General features: G+C 36.6%; 1 protein-coding gene across 8 annotated transcripts in view; it reads right to left on the bottom strand.

The window, feature by feature from the left end:
- Positions 1-1,282: 1,282 nt before the first annotated feature.
- Positions 1,283-23,606, bottom strand: part of PALM2AKAP2 (PALM2 and AKAP2 fusion) — a 310,829-nt gene continuing 288,505 nt past the window's right edge. For 6 of the 8 annotated variants that reach the window (XM_058173903.1, XM_058173905.1, XM_058173908.1 and 3 more), the window contains 3 exons: positions 11,430-11,608; positions 8,358-8,396; positions 1,283-4,454 (listed from right to left, as the gene is read on the bottom strand). In XM_058173903.1, the coding sequence (XP_058029886.1) occupies positions 4,362-4,454; positions 8,358-8,396; positions 11,430-11,608 (311 nt within the window). In that variant the 3' untranslated portion in view covers positions 1,283-4,361. The remainder of the gene's footprint in view (positions 4,455-8,357; positions 8,397-11,429; positions 11,609-23,606) is intronic. The other 2 variants (XM_058173904.1, XM_058173907.1) reach the window with 2 other exon arrangements.

Genomic DNA, 23,606 nt, shown 5'->3' with positions numbered 1-23,606 from the left:
CCCTCCCCAAAAAAGTATGGCTTGCAAGGTCCTTATAAATTAAGCTTGCAGATCAGCTCTGGCAGACTGAGGCCAGGTATCTTTTGGGACTGTTTAGATTTTGAGCAAGTGGCACTATTACCTTGCAACAATAAATTCCAACTTAACAGAGAGTGTGTTGGTGCATAATTTTTGACTTTTATTCAAACCATAGAGAGTGGAAGAACTTGAGAGAACTGTTTTGGTTTCTTGTTAATTCTTCATGCTTAACTCTTTGTGAAGAGGGTTCTTTTTCTTCCAACTGAAACTGGCACAAAACTGAAAATTCTTGGTGAAAGTATACCAGGTCTGAAGAGATGGATGAAATGGCTCTGTCTGAAGGCTGATTTCATTTGGCTCATGAACTATTAATTGACCGTGGCAAACAATTCCACCAAAAATTCATTGCAATTACTTTGTTTTCTGCATGTTAAGAAATTGGTTTAATTTTTTACTTGTATGTTTACATTGTGGGTTGAAAGTTATTAAACAGATCTAGAGTAGAACAATGAATCAGTTACCATCTACCAGAAACTATGCATTTTCAACAGGGTGGCCACTTTTGCAGTAACAACAGGAAATACGTCTTATAGCAATTGGCATTTTTAAAAAAATGTAAGCTTTTTAAGGAAGTTGAGGGAACAACTTCAAATTTAAAACAAGCAAAAATATTCTAGACCCAGTAACAAATAATGCATAAATATTTTAATCCAGTTCATCAATATACTGTCGCAAAATGTTATCTCTTTCTATATGAGAACAAAGCCAAGTGCAATGAAGCTTTTTTTTGTTTTATGTATAATGTATTTCTATATATAGTAGCATATTAGGGCATATTTATAAATGTATATAGTCTAAGACAGGGGTCTCCAACCATGGCAACTTTAAGTCTTGTGAACTTTAACTTCCAGAATTCCTCAGTCAGCTTTGCTGGGAATTGGGAATTGAAGTCTACAAGTTTTAAAGTTGCCATGGTTGGAGACCCCTGGTCTAAGCAATGGTAGCAATAATGAAGATATGAGTCAGGTGTTACAATGTGAAAAGATTGTGATATATTTTCCTGAAAACGGCATAGAAATTCTCTAATCTTTGAAAAAGGGCATGCCCAGCAGTTCAGACTAGTAAGTCATCAGAACTAAACTCCAAAGAAAACAGCATAGTAAGTCTTTTTTCCCCTCTTACCAAGTCTCTCCCTCCCTCCAATGTCAAATGCTGAACTCACTGTGGCTGTTACAAAGGGAAAAAGAAACCGAGACAATGGAAAGACACTTGTGAAGTCATTTTTATTTATATATGTAGAAAATGGGGGTTTCCTGAACAACTCTTTTGTCCTTCATGCTAAGTTGACAACAAACTAAAAAAAAAAAAGGAGGGGAGCACAAATTTACTCAGTTCCAAGCAAATAATTGTCTTTGGTTTTATTTTTTTCACTATAAAACCACACTTTTGCAAAAGAGTTGTAATGAAGTAGAGGTGGTTATGTTTATTCTCCTCGTTCGTTTTTGATCTTAACAGAGCATATTGCATGTCTAGGACAAATAATTTCTTCATAAACCTGAGAATGTTCACCTCATTTTAAAGAATATATACTTCAGGAGTTAAAACACATACACATACATACAAGTCAGCTTGATTGTATAGGCAGTTTGTGCTCAGGGCTCAAAAATAAAATACTGAAGATATCAATGGGCCTTTGTTGGCCAGTGTTTTGATTTGGACAGCCTCCTATCTTTCGTTTTCTTGGTTACTGCGCCTACCTCTTTTCTCCACATACCTATTTCAACTCATATATATGCCTTGAATTATTCTTTCCTATGCTTTATTATAGACTCTGAACTTGCTTAGCACATAAGACAGATAAATTAAGTACATTTAAATCCCAAGTGCTCCTGTGGAAATCAATACGAATGCCAGAATCTGGCCAGATTGCATCCCAAATGTTTAGAAAATTTTAAAGAGAATCAAATGGGAATTATTTATGTAAAACATATTCCAACTGTAGAATTGGTATTTGGCATTACAAAATCTTCAGATACTACCGTAGATCTGTTACATCTGCCCATGGATTTATAGTAAATTGAGTAAGATGCTAACTTGGTTTGTAAATTAGCAATGGAAGATATGCATGCAAATAAAAATCTCTTCTGTTGCAGCTATGGCAGATGAAAGCAATTATTACATACATGCAAGTCCAAATGTTATTGCTGGCCATAGAAGATCACAACACATGGCTGGGAGATTTGGATTAGAAATTCTGAAGATTGTGGTACATATAAGCAGGATCACTTGATCTGTCAACCTTTCTACTTTTTTTTTTGTGCCCAACAAAGACAAGATTCTCTCCAAGGCTGTGTGATCACCCTAATTTATATGTACCTTTAATAGTTGGGGGAAAAATGTAAATATGTTCCTTGTCTTCTAAATCCAAATACCAGAAATATACAAAAATTCTCCTCACAATATGAAACATTTGGAAAGTGAAATGTATACATGACTGCTTGTTGGTTTTTTCTTTAAAAAAAGGCAATGGTAATTTTATTTTTAAGATTCCTATAACATTCTTTCCATTGCCTAAAATATTATCTACTCTAGTTTAGAAATTATGGATTTCCAATACTCCACTGCATTCCCTGAACAAAGAATATTCTGGCAGCTCTTAATACTCTGGCAAGAATAAATACCATTTTTCCTTTTCTAAATATCAGATTATAAAACTGTTCAATACGTTTTGAAATAGTAACTCATGCAAATGCCATATTGGGTCAGCTTTGTTATTACAAATACTGCAGCGGCTTAGTGCCATATTAGATCCCTTTCATAAAAAAAGAAAAAAAAGAAAAGAAAAAAGAAATGTTTATACCCCTAGAGCTGACAAACAGCTTTGGAGAAAATAAATCTGTACAACCAAATCTCTACGATCCTGTTTTTCCAATTTACACATACAGAAATTGCGCTCACACACCTCTGATTCCTTTGTTGTGAGTTCGCAATCTACACTTCAGCTAAAGATGCTCCATTGTTTTTTAGTTTTGAAAACACAACTGGAACAGCAAAAATAATCCTTTGGCCCCAATCTTCGTCACAGATTCCTCTCTCTGCTACCTTCTACAACTTTCATTTTCTGCAAATGCAAAACATTCCTCCTCATGCTTTAATAATACTAAGATAAGACATTTATATAGTATAAATATAGTTAAAGATATAACTATTTTTCTTTCATATTCTTCTATTTATCAATCTGCTGAATATCAATTATTGCTTTAGTAAAAAATACTCAAAACATTTTCAAACCTCTGATTAACTTCCTAACTCAGTGTGATTGTTCCTTATTGATTTTATTATATATTCCCCCTTTCGGTATCTAATACTTGTAGCCTATTAAGCACAAATGATAATACAAATACACATTGAGGCCAACCTCATAACTGCAAGCATACAAGCCACTAGAATTAAGATATTCTGGTTTGGCATTTCTTTCTAGATCTTCTAACCTATCTATAGAATGTGCAGCAATATTAAAGAATTGTATGAAGCATACTGATTATGAAAAAAAAAAACACAGGATGGCAAGTTTGCAACAACACCCAAGATCACATACAAAAAAAACATAAACCATTTGCCATCTCTCCATACTTTCCAAAGTATTAGTAAAAACAATACATTGCATTTATGGCTAAATATATGGATTGTACATTCACATTTGCAAATTAACAGCCTCTTTAAAAAGAAACAGTTATGTAGACTCCAAGAACCTCTCCAGATTCTTTCAAAATAGCAAAAATCAAATGCTCCCCCCCCCCCGCTATGTTATACCTAGGATATAACAGAATAATAGGCCCCTTAGAAATGCCACTTATGTGTTGTAAAACCCAAGCTTGAAGAAAGTTGAAATTGTTCATATCCAGAAGCGCCATCTTGTGGTCAAAAGGTGTATAATCCAGATTCTTCCTATTCCAAACATAAGTGAAGCAGACATTGTGAAGGACACCATGTTTCATTCTACTTCACTTGGAAATATATTCACTTGGATGATCCCTGCTGCAGTTTCTTCTAACTAGTGATGACGACAGCTCCACAACTATTGTCTGCTTCTTTAGTTTCTTCAGAGAGGACAGCAGATGCATTGTCTTATTACAATTCTGCGTTGTGTTTGTGCATGTATGCATGTAATATATATGAACTGATCCTGCTCTAATATGTATTGCAGAGACTTGTAGGTTTGTAATAAATACCAGATTAAAATGCTGTAGCTTTTTTAAAAAATTAAAACTCCCCCCTCCCCTGTTATTTGGTTTTCTGGTCTCTGCAATAAAAAAAAAAGTTCTGAGATTTTGCCAAAATGTCTATTCATTTTCTTCCCGGTTAGCATATATGCCAGCTTCCCACCGCAATGCTAGCGCACTCTTCCGACGATTAACTCTAGTAGCCTCAAGGACCTGGGGAGGGAGAGGAGGAAAAGAAAGAAAACATCATTTATTTTGTTGCCCTCGTCCGTTATAGACAAACTACAAAGACAGCCTATAAAAAGTTATATGCAATTCAAATGTTTCCAATGGCATATCTCACCACCTTTTGCATTTTTTCACTCATAGAGGGAAAAAAAATATACATATCAGCATAGCTGCAGCCAAAACAAAATCAAACACTTAACTGAAAGAGTGCTTGCAAAACATCCAGCTGTGATGCTTAAGTTTAAGCACATCAATGAAAACACCACCACATGCAGAGAAAACATAAAAATAGCTGGTGAAGCATAATCTGAGCGCAAAAGACATGTGGCAGTACAGTTGCTATGGCCTGTTCAATAGAAAACTATGCCCAAAAATCTAACCAATGCTATAGACTTTTTCCCTTATTTTCTTTTCTCTGAGCCATTCATCCCAAGCCTCCCAAGTGCTTGTGTAAATCGATTTTGCAAAAAATGGCGATAATCACATTCAATAGCTGCGGAGAAAGACTGAGCATATAGAAAATACCTGTGCACACTTTAGATGAGAGATGGAAATTTCCTAGTGCTATTAATCTTCACCTTTCTGCTGTATATCTCAAGCAAAGTTGCATTACAGAAGTGACTTGGGTACTTAGTATATACTTTTGGCACATGTACTGTATCTTATAACACAGAATTTCCATCTCCGCATGACTGACATGGATAGGATTGAGAGGGCCACTTCAGGAAGACTGTCACTTAAGTTGCAAGAGAGTTTAAAACAGAATTATTGAAAAACAAATGCCGAATAACTTATTCAATTAATCCAAGGAACAGGTTTAGAGCCTCTGAAATGTTTGTGGCGGTTTAGGATACAGTTGAAAAGTTATGACAGGTTGGTGGTACAAAATGGCTTGCATCGAAAAGGATTGATAAAATACGTTTCACCAAAGGAAGGCAAGCTTGTTCAGATTTAAATTAAATCCTATGTAGAAATCACAGACAAAAATCATTTTAGACAGATTAAATATATTCACAGCCACATGAAAACCCAAGGGAATAACTTAGTCACATTGCTGAGTGCATTTGGGGTGGGTGGGTAAAATAAGTAGAACGATAATAACTACTACTGCTATTGATGTCTCACATAATATTGCTGGTAAGACAGCAAATTTTGGAACAAGCTAAAGGAATATCAGCACTGCTAAGCACTTTTATATGGACACATATTTGATTGGTCTATACACAACCTCTTTTGCCCTTCTTTAAATGTATCGGGCTGTTTCTTACTCTTTCATCATTGATACTCTCTTTATACAGAATCAAACAGAGAAACAGTGGGATGAGGATGTCAGCTTATGAACTCCCAAGTAAAAATATACTTAAATGAAAGAGTACAGTCATTATTTCCTAGCCCAACACAGGAAACCTGGGTTGTTGCGATGAGAGAGAGAGAAAAAGAGTACATTAAATATGCTATTTTATGTTCTCAGGGGAATGTTCATCTGTAAGCCTAATTTATTATCCTGAGATAAAATGGGTTGGTCTTTGGGGTGCGTATGTGGTGGATTTCCAATCTCCCTTCCCCTTAAATGTCTTTTACAGTACTTATATAGCAAATGTTAACAAGATATTATAAGCTCTAATTCTGAGCCCCATTTGCAGGTAGTAAACCCAACTCCGACCTATGGGATTTATTTTGGAGTAGATATGTACAGTATAAACTACATGATACAGGTGTTCAGTTAATATGGCACAACTGCTGTTTCCTATTCTATGCCGTCTAGCTTATCATGTCTCCAATTTTCTCTGAACCAGATCTAGGTCTTTTGCTAGATCTTGAAGCAGAAGAGCACATAGAACTGTTATCAAGAACATTGCTGGCAAAACTTTTTGTTGCTATCAACTCCCATAAAAAATCAATATCCCTCTCCATGATCTTCTTAGAGATTCCATCCAGTATCACACATACAATGAGTCAACATGTATGTTGATAATGATCCTACCTGCTGTTTGAGACTTTTATATTTACTCTTATCTACACACTCAAAATAATATCCTCTTCCACAAAGTGTAATGCTTACTGGTTCCATTGGTGTGTTTTTTTAAAAAAAATAATAATTAAAGGTTGTAATTTTTTTTGAACTTGGGTTTCCTTTTAATTTTCCTCTCTATCTTCTAAGCCACAAAGTCACATGCAGGCAGTGGTGGTATTCAGCCAGTTTGCACCACTTCGGGGGAACCGGTTGTTAACTTTCTGAGCAGTTTGGTAAGCTGGTTGGTGGAAGAAATCATTAGAGCAGAGAACCGGTTGTTAAATTACTTGAATCCCACCACTGCATGCAGGCATTTATTTGGCAAAAAAAGCACAAAGAGTCCTGGGACCTTGAGGACATCTAACATGAAAACATAAGATTTTTGTTGAAATCAGCTGCCAGGAAGGAAGATTGAGAAAAAAAAATGCTATAATGGGCCTAATTAAGATAATGAATCAATAATGTGATATTTCAGTGGTAGAATAGGATTGTGTCTTTCAGATGTATTGGGATTGAAATCCCTGAATCTCTGTTAGCCACACTACTTGGAGATTCAGGAAATTGCTGTTCCAACACACCTAGAATGATAAATTAGAGAAGTGACATTAGTTAGCACGATACCTACAGCAGGGCTTGAACCCAGATTTCAGTACTGTTGCTGAGAAGCATAACTCTAATAACAACATTGGGGATTATGGGCTGATCATAGGGAAGACATCCATGTTACAAAATCAATCTGTAATTCAAGTCTGGAAAGTGTTTCTATATACAGGTAGTCCTTGACTTACAACAGTTTGTTTAGTGACCATTCAAAGTTATTACAGCACTGAACACTTATGACCATTTTTCACACTTACAACTGTTACAGCATCCGCATGGTCATGTGATCAAAGCTTAGATGCTTGGCAACTGACTCATGTTTATGACAGTTGCAGTGTCCTGGGGTCATGTGATCTCCTTTTGCGACCTTCTGACAAGAAAAGTCAATGGGGAAGCCAGATTCGCTTAACAACCATGTTACTCACTTAAGAACTGCAGTGATTCACTTAACAACCATGGCAAGAAAAGTCGTAAAATGGGGGCAAAACTCATTTAACAAATGTCTCATTTAGCAACAGAAATTTTAGGCTCAATTGTGGTCATAAGTCAAGGTCTACCTGTAGAATCCTCTCTTTTTGTGCTCTCTTAAGAAGGAACCCTAAAATGGCAGTAGATATCATTTCTCATGAAAGCTTTGTGAAAAGTCTGTTTCTGATTCTTTTCAAATTCCATTCTATTGTTGGAATATAATTTCAAGAGATTTAATCTTACTTATTTAATCGGCGTATAGATCAACGCAACTATGAATTTAGGAAATTTGCAAAGCATAGATAATAAAGTTAAAACAACACCAACCAAGACAAAGCAACCAGATAACAATACAATGGCGGTAAGATGTCAGAGAAGCCACAAAAACCTGTTAAGATTTTAGAGGAATGCTGTTCCTGAACAGCAATGGAAAAGGGCCATCTCTGAAGTCCCATCAGATGGCACCGTTTTACGATTTGGACCTGAAGCATATCAGCCCTGCCCAAACTTACCAGGTGGGCAGAAAGATAATCTGGTGGCTATCCAAGGTGTAAGCCTATGGATTTAGCGGGAATTCCAAAACACAGTGTGAGGTATCATCCAACTGATAGTCTAGGTGTGGGGAAATCATGGGGAAAAAAATGATGGCTTCCAATTTCAAATATTCCTCCAACAAATAGCAGCAGGAAGCAAACTATAGCAGCATGCAAAAACTCTCAAAAGTCTCATGCAAAAGAAGAAGAAAAATAAATCAATAAACAAATGTATAAACAAAGTGCTTAAAAGGGCAAACATTTGAAAAGTACCTCAGAAGTAACCTTGTTAGACAGTAATTTATAGTTGTACTAGCAGAAAGAGAAAAGACTCTCGTTAGTGCGCAAAGAACAGAGAAAGAGAATGATGCTTATAAATGAACTGAAAATGGATACCTATTTCTGAATTTCTCATAGAGGCAGTTTTACCTGTTAAAAAGCTTGCTAAGCAAAATAGGCAATTTAAGAACAGCAGCATAAGCTGCGTGTTATTTGTGACGCTGCCCACTTATCTATATAATACTTCTATTACAAATTAAGGATTTCCCAAATCTTACAACCTTAAGACTTTACTGGTTCTCTTAGATAACAAAAATCTTTCCCTTTAACAAATGGAGATATTTGAAATGGACAATACTTTGCCAATAAAAAAAAGAACTGCTACTTACCTTTAATTAAAGACCACTGAAGTGGCCCCCTGTGAATTTATCATATGGGTTTTGTGCCTGCACAGAGCCCCTGTTTAGAATTTTCTATAGCTTAGACCAGGGGTCTGCAAACTTGGTTCTTTTAAGACTTGTGGACTTCAACTCTGGGAGTTGAAGTCCACAAGTCTTAAAAGAACCAAGTTTGCAGACTCCTGCCTTAGATAAATGTTGGCTATCTCCATGAATCACGTATGATTAGCACATATGATCACTGCTTGAGTCCCTCTCCAAGGGAGATGAGCCATTAAGAAATATGAAATATAAATACGTATAAATAAATCCCTCTCTCATCTCCTTTTCTTTCCTTGGGTTATAGTCACTTATTTAGTGCTGTTTAAATTTGTGATGGCGCTGAATGAGGGGGTCCCAATTGCTGTCCTAACCTGAGGGATACTTGTATAGTAAAGTTTTGAGAAGTAGCCTGATGTCATGAGAAACCAAATATCAAGTTGTGTGAATTCACAAATGGCCACCAGAAAAATTAAGAGTGTAACTAATTTCCTCTTTGCCCTGGTCACTGTCAGGGCAAACACCGAAGAGTTTCTTGTTTATTACGTACAGAAGAGATTGGTGTTTGTGGATTGGCAGGACAGAGGATCATTCTTCCTTGAGTCATAATCTCAAAATGGAAGAGTAGATCCATAATCTGAGCTGTCATTCAGCAAAGAACGATGGGAAAGCAAGCTCTTGGTGGTGACCTAGCATGGATTTTGCTTCTAAGGTGTGCTTCAAATCTTCAGCAGGGGTCAAAGGACACTTAATGGTTTAGCTCAGAGAGGCTATAGAGCAGGGGTCTCCAACCTTGGTAACTTTAAGCCTGGAGGACTTCAACTCCCTCCCTTGGTAACTTTAAGCCTGGAGGACTTCCTACTTTTGGTAGTTGAAGGCCACCAGGCTTAAAGTTGCCAAGGTTGGAGACCCCTGCTATAGAGGTATAAATATGTAATTGTCTAATAGAGAAAAAGAACCCATGATGGCAGGGGCTTTTTTTTTTTAGAAGGTTTTATCTACTTATTAGACCATTGCCCTTGTACCAATGATAACAGGGTACTCTAAGGATTATATCAGTAGGAGATGAGGATTCTGAATAGAGTTACGACAATAACATTTCTGGGTCCAGAAAGTTTCTAAACATGGTAAGAACCTTAGAAAAACAAAGGGACATAAATAGAGGAGCTGTAGTAGCCTTAGAACTGGCTTCCTCAGGACTCACTTCAGCCTCATTTGCAAATGAGTGATTACAAAAAGCCTGGCAGTGCAAGGCTCTCTCACTCATGCCCTGGTTGCTTCCCAAATGAACTCATCGTTGAAGAGTACCGTACTTAGAAGTTACAGCTGGTGCAAAATGTAGTAATGCGAGATTTTACATGTCTGCTCTGCATGGTGCACCGGCTATCAGGGTGCTATCAGAGTGGAATTCAAGATGTTAGTAAAAAGGTAAAGGTAAAGGTTCCCCTTGCACATATGTACTAGTCATTCCCGACTGTAGGGGGCGGTGCTCATCTCTGTTTCAAAGCCGAAGAGCCAGCGCTGTCAGAAGACGTGTCCATGGACATATGGCCGGCATGACTCAACGCCAAAGGTGCATGGAACGCTGTTACCTTCCCACCAAAGATGGTCCCTATTTTTCTACTTGCATTTTTTACGTGCTTTCGAACTGCTAGGTTGGTAGAAGCTGGGACTAGTAATGGGAGCTCACCCCGTTACGTGGCACTAGGGATTCGAACTGCTGAACTGCCGACCTTTCGATCAACAAGCTTAGTGTCTTAGCCACTGATCCACTATGTCCCTTCAGGATGTTAGTAATGACCTACAAAGTCCTACATGGCATGTATTGGGATATTTGGGGACCACCTCTGTTCAAATACATCTACCCATCTAATCAGATTCAGAAGGCAAGGCATCCTTCTGGCTATTAAGGAGTGTCATCTGACAAGACCCAGGAAAAAGGCCTTTTGTGACGGGACACCCTCCCTTTGGAACTTTATTCCCCTGGGATTTAGATTAATACTGGCCCTCCAATTTTCAGGGAAGGCTAAACTGATTGTGTTAGAATTAGGGATTTCCCCCCTCAAAAAGCTTTATGGAAAAACTCATTTCCTGATACATTTCCCATTACTGATAGCATGGTAAATCTATAATTTCTTGATTATACCAAATATTTTCCAGCCTTCCTTGATCTCAGTTAAAGAAATGCTCACAAGAGAAAGAGAGATCAAAGTTTTCACAATGCAGCTCAATACATCTACATCTATCTAGTATCCACCCAATCCATGGGAAACAAAACTCATTTTGGAGTCGATGTTTCTACAAGTATGGACTTCCACCTCTTACTCTTCCACTACCTTTCCCCATCAATGTCTCCCTCACCGTTTGTAGAGAGTTGCTATAGAAAGGATGTTCTGTTTGCTTCTGGTATCCTGCTCTTAGCAATCTGGGCAGTCTTGTATGCAAACCCCACACGTGCGCCCTTTAAAAGGAACTGATTTTTCCCCCCTTCAATTTTCCTACTCTCTTTTTGCTTATTTCCTTTGTACACCGAATTCTCTGAACGCAATTTATAAGAAGTTTAAGGATTGTTTCCTCCTTAAGTGTTATATGTGGAAGAAATGGCAAGGGAGAAACGGAATATGCTTACACTGTTCTCATCCATCCTCTCCCGCCTTTTGGTTTTGTGACTTTCATAGTCTTCCATAAGCGTCTGCATCAGGTTCTTGGCTCTTTGGGATCCTCCAGATTCATCTGATGCGGAGCTGGGATGCGAGGGGGGACCTTCACCAGTTGGAGATGGAGGTGGTTTGATCTTCTCTATTTTACCTGTAAAGACCCAATCAAAATTTCCTTCTCTAGGCAACAGATTTGAAAAGAGAGTCTGAAAGCATATGCCTAACTTCCCAAACAAAGGAGCATTTAAGCAGGGTAGGCTACAGAGGTTATTATGGATAAGAAAGCTGGATGCATCTTAAAAAGGATCAAGTTAAAAAAAAAATTTTTTTGCATAAAGATTTTCAAACTGGGGCCAGTAATTATAGCAACTAAAAAAGGATGTACGTGTGTGTATGTATGTATGAGTATACACACACGTGTTCTTTCCAAGGAATTACTGGGCATCAGCAGGGATGCTTTTAGACCTGACTACAGGTAGTCCTTGACTTATAATCACTGTTTAGTGATCACCAGCACTGGAAAAAAAGGGAGACTTACAACCAATTCTTACACTTACAACTATTGCATGGTCAAAATTCTGGCACTGCCCATATTCATGTTGCAGTATCCTCAGGTCCTGTAATCGGCATTTGCAACCTTCCCACCTGGCTTCTGATAAACAAAATCAATGGGAAAAGCCGGGTTCACTTAATGACCATGTGATTCACTTTACAACTGCAGTGATTTGCTTAACAACCATGGCAGAAAGGGCATAAACTCATATAACAACGGCCTTGTTTAACAATGGAAATTCTGATCCCAATTGCGGCCATAAGCTGAGGACTAGCTGTATAATATAGATTCAGGGCTGCATTTCTGTTCTCCTTTAAGATGCTTCACTGCTTCCTGATTTTAGTAGACTGAAAGCAAAAGAGCAGAAGGCGCATGAGAAAAAGTCACTCTACAGTTTGTTACTCTCTCATACATACTGTGTTTTTTTTAAAAAAAAATGCTATTGATAAGGTTGTCCGTATTAACCATCTCCTCTGAGAAACACCGGTGAAGGTAAGTCTTCTCAAATTACAATTGGATGCATGCTACACAGAGTCAAACCTGGACAGCATTTGAGTGAAAGGCCATCAGCAAATTCCAGGGCTATAGGCTAGACTGGTAAAAAATAAGTCCCAGTAAAAGGCAAAGGTAGGCCACTTGCACACTGTTGTCAAGAAAGCTACATGTATATGTCCATACAATCAGCTGTTGTTTGACATCAAAGAAGTAGTTACCTTTAATTCTATAGAAATTGTGCCAGTTTAAGGCATTAACAAGTAGAAGTAAATTCAAAAGCTCATCAGCCAAACAATTAACTATACAAAGAAAAAATGAACAACTTTTCTGACTAAATCCTTATCTTCAACAATAAGTCTATTTAAACGCACTTTCTCACTATCTTATCTAATCTGCTTTTGAAGTGATAGTACATAAAAGCTTCCCTCAAATGAAGATATGCAGGACAAAGTAATCTGTCAAAGAGTTTGATGCAACAGTCACAATCATCACTTTGATTTATGCCCCCAAACAGATTAGTAGCCAATGAAGCTGTTGTAACCAGGGAGTCACATTTTTCCTTATAAATGGTTCAGGAAATAATAGTAGTAGCACTTAGACTTATATACTGCTTCTGTGCTCCCTAATGCTTTACAGCACTCTCTAGGTTGTTTACAATGTCCGCATATTGCCCCCAACAATCTGGGTCCTCATCTTATCCACCTCGAGAAGACTGGAAAATTGAATCAACCTTGAGCCGGTCAGGATCGAACTCCAGACTGTAGGCAGAGTTAGCTTGCAATACTGCATTCTAACAACTGCGCCACCACCCCTGTCATCTGAATTAATATTTGCATCAAGGAATCTGAATGCCTTTGCTAGGCCTAGATTGCCCCAGTAGGCCAAAACTAAATACCTGTATCTATATATTAAAGGTAAACTGGAATCTGATCCTCAATGCATCTGATTTCTTAATGATACCAGCACTATAAAACTTGAAATTACATTATTTCAAGGCTCAAATATATTTCTTTGTTTGATTAAACTGTCAAACACAAAAAAATCACCCCAACATATATTTAAAATAATAATGATTCTGATTAATGCTTAATTCTGAAATACAGGAGGAAAGAAATGTTTTCCTTTCCTACTTTTCTAAATGATGATCTCTTTAATTATCATCAACAGGAAAATACTAACTATATTTCTAAATTCCCATAGAAACAGCTATGGACATAAACTGTTTTGTGTTAAAATCATTAAAACAATGTCGTTTCTGTGCATGCAGTATGCAAAAAAACTGAACATTTCAGTCAAGGAACAAAAATTACTATTACCACTAGAGGTCAGAGATGTAGTAGCTCTACTCAGAATAAGTAGGCAATTTATTCTGAAAACAAAATATTTGACATGGCTTTAGCTAATTTATGGCTTTTTTGAGCCAAACAGAAAAGTCACATTACCACAATGTAAAGTTTCACACTCTATGGATGAAACTTACTAAACATTATTAAAAACTGATAACTGGTCCTGATTTGTATAGCAAAAACTAACCAGGAATCAGGTAGCACGTTTTGTGGACAACAAATATAGCTGTACCCCTCTGACTTCTATATAGGACAGATAGATTTTATGTGAAAGAACTAACGGACATTTGGAATCAAACGCAGGACCAAATTCCAATAATCAAACAGCCGCAGCTGTTATTTATTCAGTGTACACTGGAGGAATTTCCCTTCAGAAAATAGTGGTAAGAATGCCTACCGACAGAAGAATATAGTCATATTTATTAATTCTAAGAAAGGAAGAGAAAATGATAATCATGCATAGGTAATAAATGATATAAGCATGAATATTCAAAATTAACAAGCCTCAAGTTATTCCCCGGCCATCTGCGGTTACTATCCTCAAAAAAGAGTTATTGTCTTAATAAAAAGAAACATATTGGTTGCATTGCTATAGCAGTTTTTATAAAATGTACTAAGAAAGGAGAGTGTTAAGGCTGCTCCTTGCATTCCTTCTATGTTTCTATCTTACCAACATGCTCTCACTCCTCCAACAACTTGTTTTCCTCACAATTCTCCTCCCTTTTGACTTCTTGGAGGACAAAATCTGTATGTGAAAGGATAGAATTTAGGCTTACACTCTTCTGGAAACAATTACTGAAAAGACCTAATGGCAGCCAGAAGAGCTAGACAAGCTAGATCTAGCTAGACAAGCTAGATCCAGATCCAGACCCGCTCCATGGCACAGGACCGGGTTACTTACGGGACCGCCTACTGCCACCTATAGCCTCCCATTGGCCTGTGCGCTCCCATAGGGAGGGCCTCCTCAGGGTGCCGTCAGCCAAACAATGTAGACTGGTGGCTCCCAGGGGGAGGGCCTTCTCTGTGGGGGCTCCTGCCCTTTGGAACGAGTTGCCTCCGGGGTTGCGTCAACTCCCTGACCTCCGGTCTTTTAAACGCAAGCTGAAGACTTTTTTATTTCAACGTGCGGGGCTAGCCTGATGAAAATTTTTAAGTGGGGGTTTTATGGTGGTTTTGTATTAGTTTTAACTTTATTAGGCCATTTTATAATCAGTTTTTTAAATATGTTTTTAACTTTTGTTCTGTGTATGTTTTTATCGGCTGTAAACCGCCCTGAGTCCTTCGGGAGAAGGCGGTATAAAAGTTGAAATAAATAAATAAATAAATAAATAAATAAATTTTGCAACCAACCTGTAGCCACAAAGTAAGCCAATTTCATAGATTAGTGAGGCTTGTTCTGTAGCTCAGTTTGCCAGATTCTTTACATCTTAAACAGTGTAGTGGTTTTACTTTCAAGGAATCGTCAGTTAGATTAAAACAACACAAACCAGAAAATTCCTCACAGCCATGGGCTATTCTGAATAGCATCACTTCTTTTGACAGTGATTTCTCACAATATATCACATACTAATGCCTTTCTACTACTGTTTGCAGGTTATAACCTTTCTTAGCCCATTTTCCTTTCTTTAGTAAACATTCAACTAATCCTACTGGAGCAAATCTATTTATGTGGTAGGTTAAGAATTGACACTGATTTGATGGCACATAATCAATCAGTCCGTCAGCCAATATTCTACTAAAGCAGAAAAAATATGTTTACTAGCTCTAGTTTTACACAAGCACACACACACATACACCATCATCATCATCACTGGCATCCTTCAGTCTCAAAAGACTATTGTATCGTGCTCTGGAAAGTGGTCCTAAAACAGCATCTAGTGTAACTAAAAAGGCCAATTCGTGAGTGGCAATCCCTTCCAAACTGAGGGCATTCTATCCCCTGCCCAGCAATTGCATAAGTCCATTTTTAATGACCATCTTTCACGGTTACAACCACACGATCATGTGATCAAAATTAAGAGTTCGGCAACTGGCTCATACTTATGACCATGTGTTCCAAGGTCACATAATCCCCTTTTGAACCTTTTAACAAGCACAGTCAATGAGGAAGCCAAATTCACTTAACAACCAAGTTACTAACTTAACAATTGCAATGATTCACTTGTGCCAAGTGTGGCAAGAAAGGTTGTAAAATGGGGCAAAACCTAGTTAACAAATGCCTCACTTAGAGAGAAATTTTGGGCTCAATTGTGGCCGTAAGTTGAGGGCTATCTGTACTATGGGCATGCTTGGAGTAAAACCTAGTTTTCACTGTATTTGCAGAAACCCTGGGCAAAATCTATAGATTGAATTGAGATGAGAGGTACCAAAAATCATTTTTTCAGTGCCATGTTAATTTTGAACAGTCACTAAATGAACTGTTGTAACTGTTGTAACCTGTATTCATACTGTTGAAATCACATTCTTTAATTTAGGAATCATTTTCCATACCAATATACTGTTGCCTGCACTTATACCAACCAGGAGATAGATATAGTTACTGAGACACATAAATGCAAGAGTCAGCTACTCCTGCAAGATTATCAGAACCTGTATTCACAGATGGATGAATAGTTTGGTTGATAGACATGTGTCCAACAATTGATCACTTAATACCTGAGATATATTGTACCTTTTAAAAAGCAGAGATGAGATGGCTTTGATTTTAATTTGTTTAAAACTACCGTGTCACCATTAATTGAATTAATCACTGTCCTTTAAAAGTAAAATGTACAATTCAGACATCTTTAGAGTATAAGAAGAAATTTAAGATTAAAAAAAAACTTTATAACTAGCTAGTATTTACTGCAAGAATTTCAATAAACAGAGGGGGGTTCCGGGTTTTTCACTGGTCGATATTCAATTATAAAAAATGCAAGACTCGGGGACTTATGTCTGACTGAGCAGGTTCTTACAGATGCTAAAGCTGCATTATCTGAATATAGATTTAGCTGTGTCATAATTTGTAGAGCTCCTTGATTCCATTGTAATTTTACAAAATAAAACAGAAATCTACAGAGCAGGGCTGTCAAACTCCCAGCCTCTGGGCTGGATGCATCACGCGCTGGCCATGCCCATGCCTGGTTTAAAGGGGAAAAAGTCCCAATACATCACATGATCTCTTTCCACTTATGACTGCATGACTATAACTTGTTGCGGGCAAACCTTATGATTTATATTGATATATTGACCATCAATTGTGTTGTAAATGTTGTACCTTGATGAACGTATCTTTTCTTTTATGTACACTGAGAGCATATGCACCAAGACAAATTCCTTGTGTGTCCAATCACACTTGGCCAATAAAATTCTATTCTATTCTATTCTATTCTATTCTATTCTATTCTATTCTATTCTATTCTATACTATTCTATTCTATTCTATTCTAGTCTATGATGCTGCCGTGATGACGTGAGTTTGATACCCCTGCTATAGAGGAAGCAATAATGAAAACAGGTTGCTTCTGTGTTATTAAATACTAAATGCCTTTAATCCATAGCTATGTTACAAAATTCACAATGCAGATACAGTGTATTGTATATTGAAAATGCAATGGTATTTTCTGCTTGAAATCAAGAATGTTGGTTCTGAGATTACTGATACAGGTAGTCCTAGATTTACAACAGTTCATTTAGTGACCATTCAGAATTACAACTGCACTGAAAAAGTGATTTATGATCATTTCTCACATTTATGACCTTTATACCATCCCCATGGTCACACAGTCAAATTTCAGAGGTTTGGTAACTAACTCATATTTATGATTGTTACTGTGTCCTGGGGTCATGTGATTACATTTTGCAACCTTCTGACAAGCAAATCAATGGGGAAGCCAGATTAATTTAACAATCATATTACTAATTTTATTGAAGTGTATTGTGTTAACCGCAGCAAGAAAAGTGGTAATTCAAAATTCACTTAACAAATGTCTCACTTAGCAACAGAAATTTTGGGTTCAATTGTGGTTGTAAGTCGAAGACTACTTATTCATTGTTCTTAATTTGAGAAGAAATAGAAAAGTGACGGATCGAGGAAAATAAATGGGTTCCCAGATCTGGGTTGTATAAATCTGGATCATTATGCAGCAGCCAAGTTTTCTACTAGTTATCTGGATTGTTTGAGATCTGATCTGGTAGTCCTGGTAAAACAAGAATCCATATTTGCCCATTACTTTAACATGCTTAATATGGAATAGGCATCTTACACCAACATAGAAGCACAATATATAGTAAAAAAAGAATTACCTTACATGCCCTTGCCCAACCACTGGATGGAGCAAGGCACCTATGAAATGTCTGAAATATTTCACCGATGAAAGTGACATAATTTCATAACTATTGTTTTTGAGTTTTAATCAATTCTTTAGTACAAGTATTTCTTCATCAATTTTCATTAAAAAAATTTTTTTGAAGCACATTAAAGAATTTTAAAATAATTTCAGTTTTTTTCTAGCCAAAGATCATTTTCCATATTCAAGGTAGATTTCTCAAAAATTTGATGTTTTAATTAAATTAAATATATATATCCCATATATAATCATCAATGAGCTCATCTCCAAATGAGCAGACCCTTGAATTTTGAAACAAAGTATTGTGAAAAATGCAGATAAGCCAACCCTTGAAATTTTTGTATGTTTTAATTTTCACAATTGGCTTGCCTGTAGGTAGCACATTTAAACAAGTACTATTGTATATACTTGTGGATGAGCCCATATGAGAATAAGCCAAACTAATATTTTGGTACCTAAAATTTTTAAAGATACTGTAATTATATCACCTAAAATAAATATATTTCCAAACTATAATTTTTAAAAAAATGTTCTTGCACACTTTCTATTTATTTATTTTACTATTCTAGGTTTGATTTCAATCCATTATTGATCCATTATTGATTTTAATACAGGTTTTAACTGAAAAGAAGTAGAAACAGAAAAAAATAGTAAAAATTAAATTTAGAATAAATCATATCTCATAACTGCTAAAATATCCAAGAAACAGGTCCCTTTACACACCTGAGATCTCAGTTCCCGGCATAGAGCTCCAGGTCTTTTAAGAACTTATGAAATGCCAGCAGGGTCAGAGCCATCCTGATCGCCAGAGGAAAAAGGGAAAATTCATATTTGTCTTACTTATTTTTTTTTAATCCAGATTTTTATATCGCTCTATTCAAGTGGGATTTGAAATGGCAGCTAACTTTATTTAACAAAATAATTTTGTAGGAATCTGAGCAAGCAAAGTAAATTAGTTTTAAGCTAGGATGGGAGTGAATTGGCTTATTTTCTGCATGTATAATGTTACCTGTGACAAGCTGAACTAATTAAAAACCCCCTTTTTTTTTTGGCAAAATCCTTTACGGTCACTACATTTTTAATTTTCTCATTTAATTATCTCCAGTTGGCAACCATGTAAAATGTTTGTCCAAGGAGACCTTATTTTGATTTATTTCTTCTCTTCCTCCTTTTATGGAATTTATAAGAATTAAAATTTATGTGATAAACTTATAAAAAGTTTTATACAATATACTGTACCTGGAACGTTGTAATAGGAATAACCTATGTCCTATGACTATAATATATGCAACATATGGGGTGTGTGTTTGTGTGTCTACAAACACATACCATATGAATTCTGACGGGCTTCTGCAGAAGCAGTTCAACTATTTGAAATTCCAAGCAGCAATTCATATCATTTGCTTTTTAACCTCTATTTAACTTTTAAATACAAAATCGTCTTGGCATGTAGGCTGGAGCGGGTAGTTGTAAAAATACTGCAGAGGAAAGCAGTGGTAAACCACATTCACTCTGTTGCCAAGAAAACCACATGGGCATGCCCACAAAATTACATGACATTTTGTCAGGAAGTAATTCAGGGCGTGTATCCTACTTTTTTTCTAATTTGGAGGAATTCTCACTGCATTCAAGGGCATAAGGGTCTTGCCTCAGAGACAGAGATCACAACGCAAGGACACACACACACACACACATATGCCTGAGCAAAAGCAAAAGCAAAAGAGAAAGCAGTAACCTGCTTTCTGTCTTTCTGAAGCAACTGCTTATTCATTAATATTAATAGTGTCATAAAAGCAGGATGAGAGAAAGCTGCAGCTGCCATGAAGCATCAGTCATATCCTGTAAGAAACTTCCTAGTGTTCACAGATGAGACATCTGGTACAGATGGATGGCTTTATACCCCACTGAAAACTGTGGAAAGACCTGTGCAGAACAACGTACTGCTCTCTTAAACGCAAACATTAAGTGGCAAGTATATAGTATGTGGCTGTGATAGCATGAAGAGTATAATATAAATCTGTGATCCAACAGGACAGTGATGCTCAAGCATTGGGAAATTTTAAAAAAAGTAAACAAAATTGTCAAGTATTGATGTAAAAATGAGTCTAAAACAGGGGTGAAATCCAGCAGGTTCTGACAGGTTCTGGAAAACTGGTAGGGGAAATTTTGAGTAGTTTGGAGAACCAGCAAATGCCACCTCTGGCTGGCCCCAAAGTGTGGTGGGAATGGACATTTTGCAATATCCTTCCCTGGATTGGGGAGGGAATGGGGATTTTGCAGTATCCTTCCCCTGGAGTGGGGTGAGAATGGAGATTTTGCAGTATCCTTCCCCTGCCATGCCCACCAAGCCACGCCCACAGAACCAGTAGTAAAAAAAATTTGGATTTCACCACTGGTCTAAAACATCCAATATGTTTGAGCTACATATTGTTCTTCATCAGGAAATCCTCCTTACCACTAATGTCAAAGCTTGAAATTCAGAGTTCCTCTTGAAACAGTTTCCAGAAATGTTTAGTGATACAGATACGCACACATTCCCCGTTCACTGTTTTTATAGCAGGCTTGATATTTGCAGAACTTGATGTTACTCTTGGTGAATTTATGGGCCAGGTCTTTCCACATCTTTTGAAATAATGCAAGATTATTTGTTATTTATTACCGATACTCAATTTTGTTTATGTCAAGTTCTAGCTAACTAGGATTGGCCCAGTTTAAGATAAAATCTACTACTAGATTTCTCATGGACACATTTAAACTTCAGAAAAAATATTATGATTGACATCAGAAGTGGACAAGCATGTAGCTGGTTTACATAAAGGTAACTGGGATGAGTACTAGAAAAAGTTAATATCTTATTACTTATCTACAGATATTAAATTCCTATTGATTAGGCAAAACTAATTTATTTCAATTAGTTTAGACACACAGAGATATTATTTTTCCCATCTTTTTTAAAAATTGATTTTTTTTCTCCCCATAAAGATGGGGAATACATGTTTATAAAACAAGGAACTAGAAAAGATACTGTTTCATAGCAGCTTAATATAAACCTTAAAGAGAATTTCAGTGATGGCATAAAAGTCAAGAAAGGAAATCACAGGAAGACCAATTGTAAGGAAAGATGGCCGGAATAAGATTTGCACTATGAGACCAGGAATGTTTTTGGGGTGATGGACAAGAGAGAACAGGAAAGACTCTAGGCTTAAAGAGAGAAAGTTAATCTTTCCCATCTCATTTCCAGATCAACATTCTCATTCCCCCATACTTGTACTATTGCTATAAATGGGCTATTAGTATAAACAATGTCTTTACAGCTTGTAACTTTGAAGAAAAGCTTCTGTTTATAATAGGATTATAAATTCACAGTTCAATAAGGTAAATACAGCTTGATATGACTTTAAATAAAACATGATTGGCTACAATACTTGATTTAGTTCTAGTGGGAAGTGGTAGATACTGAACATACAATACTTAAAAAAAAAAAGACAATTCTCTGGTTTCTTCCAGATGGTCTTTTGGCATAAAATTAGTCTTGTTTATTACGGGACTTTCATGGAAAATTAAGAGTTGTTATCAACCTTCTCATATCAGACCTTATCTCTATTTTGCCTGTTTTTCTTTGAATGTTTTGGTCTAAATGAAATAAATCAAATCAGAAGTGCTGATTTTGAAATATATTATCTGTTTGGTAGGCTTATGCTCCCCAAACATCAGAGGGGAGCCTAGTTTCAGTGAGAAGTCAATAATCTATTGACTTATAATATAATATAATTATATTTCCAGGTTCAGGTCTCTGAATGTCAAAGAAATTTGTAAACATATCAGGAGTCATCTGGCTTCTAACACATACGCACATCTTATAGAGGCAATGCAGGATCCTTTCTTTTTTCTAAAAGCTCTAACAACAGAGAGCTTTGTAGTTATAACACACAGATACAACATCATCATCATATTTCTTAATTTGTTTTCCTTTTTTATGTCATATTTTACGTAGACCGCTGTGATCTTCCTGTATCTGGGTGTATGAACAATTCAAACTTCCTTTCTAATTGTGTGTTGATGTTTATCAGCATCCAGCCTTAAAGTGCAGTTTTTCAGGATGTTCAAAAATCATCTATGCAGTTAAAGCCTCTTGTAAATTGGCTGAGCTACACATTCAAATCTTAGCAAAATAATATAAAAATGTGCCCTTGTAAATCTACTGGTAAATAAAAATGTGGTAATTTATTAACCAACTTTCTGGGTTTTCCCCCTCAAGTTTTGTGAGACACATTGAGAATATTTATTTGTTCTAAGGAACAATAATAGCACAAGTTTAGTGAAGATGAATCCAGCTGCTTTCCCAGAACTGCTGTGATTAAAATGCAGCCAATTTATTTGGAACCGGAACCGAGATTGTTTGCAAAGCAAATACTTGCAGTTCCTGTTTCTGAAGAATTCTTCTAGCAGATGATATTAGCTTCAAAATCATGTAATTAGGGAACTTCCCATGCCTCAAAGCTGATGGTCATGGACCTATATCACGGCACTACTTTTCTGTTTCATTTATTATGTGTTGCATGGGAAAGAAACAAATATAAGATTAAATACATTCAAATCTCACTAGAGTCAACAAAATTGAACAATACTTTGGAATAGAAAGGAAAAATATATGCAAAGCCAGACAATTATTTACATCCTATAAATAATGTGCATTTATATATTCTACCTTACTGTGTCTACTTATTTGTAGCATAAGACTGCCAGATGAGACTGTTTGCAATTTCATCTTACCTATTGGCTAACTATCTAGCCACACACTATAAGTAGTCCTCGGCTTACGACCATAATTGAGTCCAAAATTTATGTTGCTAAGTGAGAAATTTGTTAAATGAGTTTTGGCCCATTTTACAACTTTTCTTATCACATTTGTTAACCGAATTACCGCAGTTGTTAAATTAGTAACATGGTTGTTAAGTAAATCTGATTTCCCCATTGACTTTGCTTATCACGGTTGCACAAGGTGATGACATGACCCTGGGACACCACAACCATCATAAAATGTGAGTCAGTTGTCAGTTACAGGAATATAAATCATGTGACCAAGGGGATGTGCAATGGTTTTAAGTGTGAACAATGGTCATAAGTCACTTTTTTCAGTGCTGTAGTGACTTCAAACAGTCACTAAATGAATTGTTGTAAATCGAGGATTATCTGTACAGAAGGCTGACTCTCTAAAATTCCTTTCTTGGGGAATTCTGAGAGGCTGCCTTGTCTTGGAACACCCTGAGTTTAAGACAGTTTTTGAACTCCGAGTGTAATGCTTATGAAAAGTATAATCTTCAATGTGCAAAGGTCACTTTTATGGAATATAAAACCTAATTCAAAAATCACTCAAGATTGTGTTTTATATTTTGGTTGCAATAGGCAGCTGTGCCCCGCCCATTCC

Source organism: Ahaetulla prasina, chromosome 2 (genome assembly GCF_028640845.1).
Source record: "Ahaetulla prasina isolate Xishuangbanna chromosome 2, ASM2864084v1, whole genome shotgun sequence".
Taxonomy (NCBI): Eukaryota; Metazoa; Chordata; class Lepidosauria; order Squamata; family Colubridae; genus Ahaetulla; species Ahaetulla prasina.
Note: the sequence above shows the minus strand (reverse complement) of the source record. Positions and strands in the feature narration are given on the sequence as shown.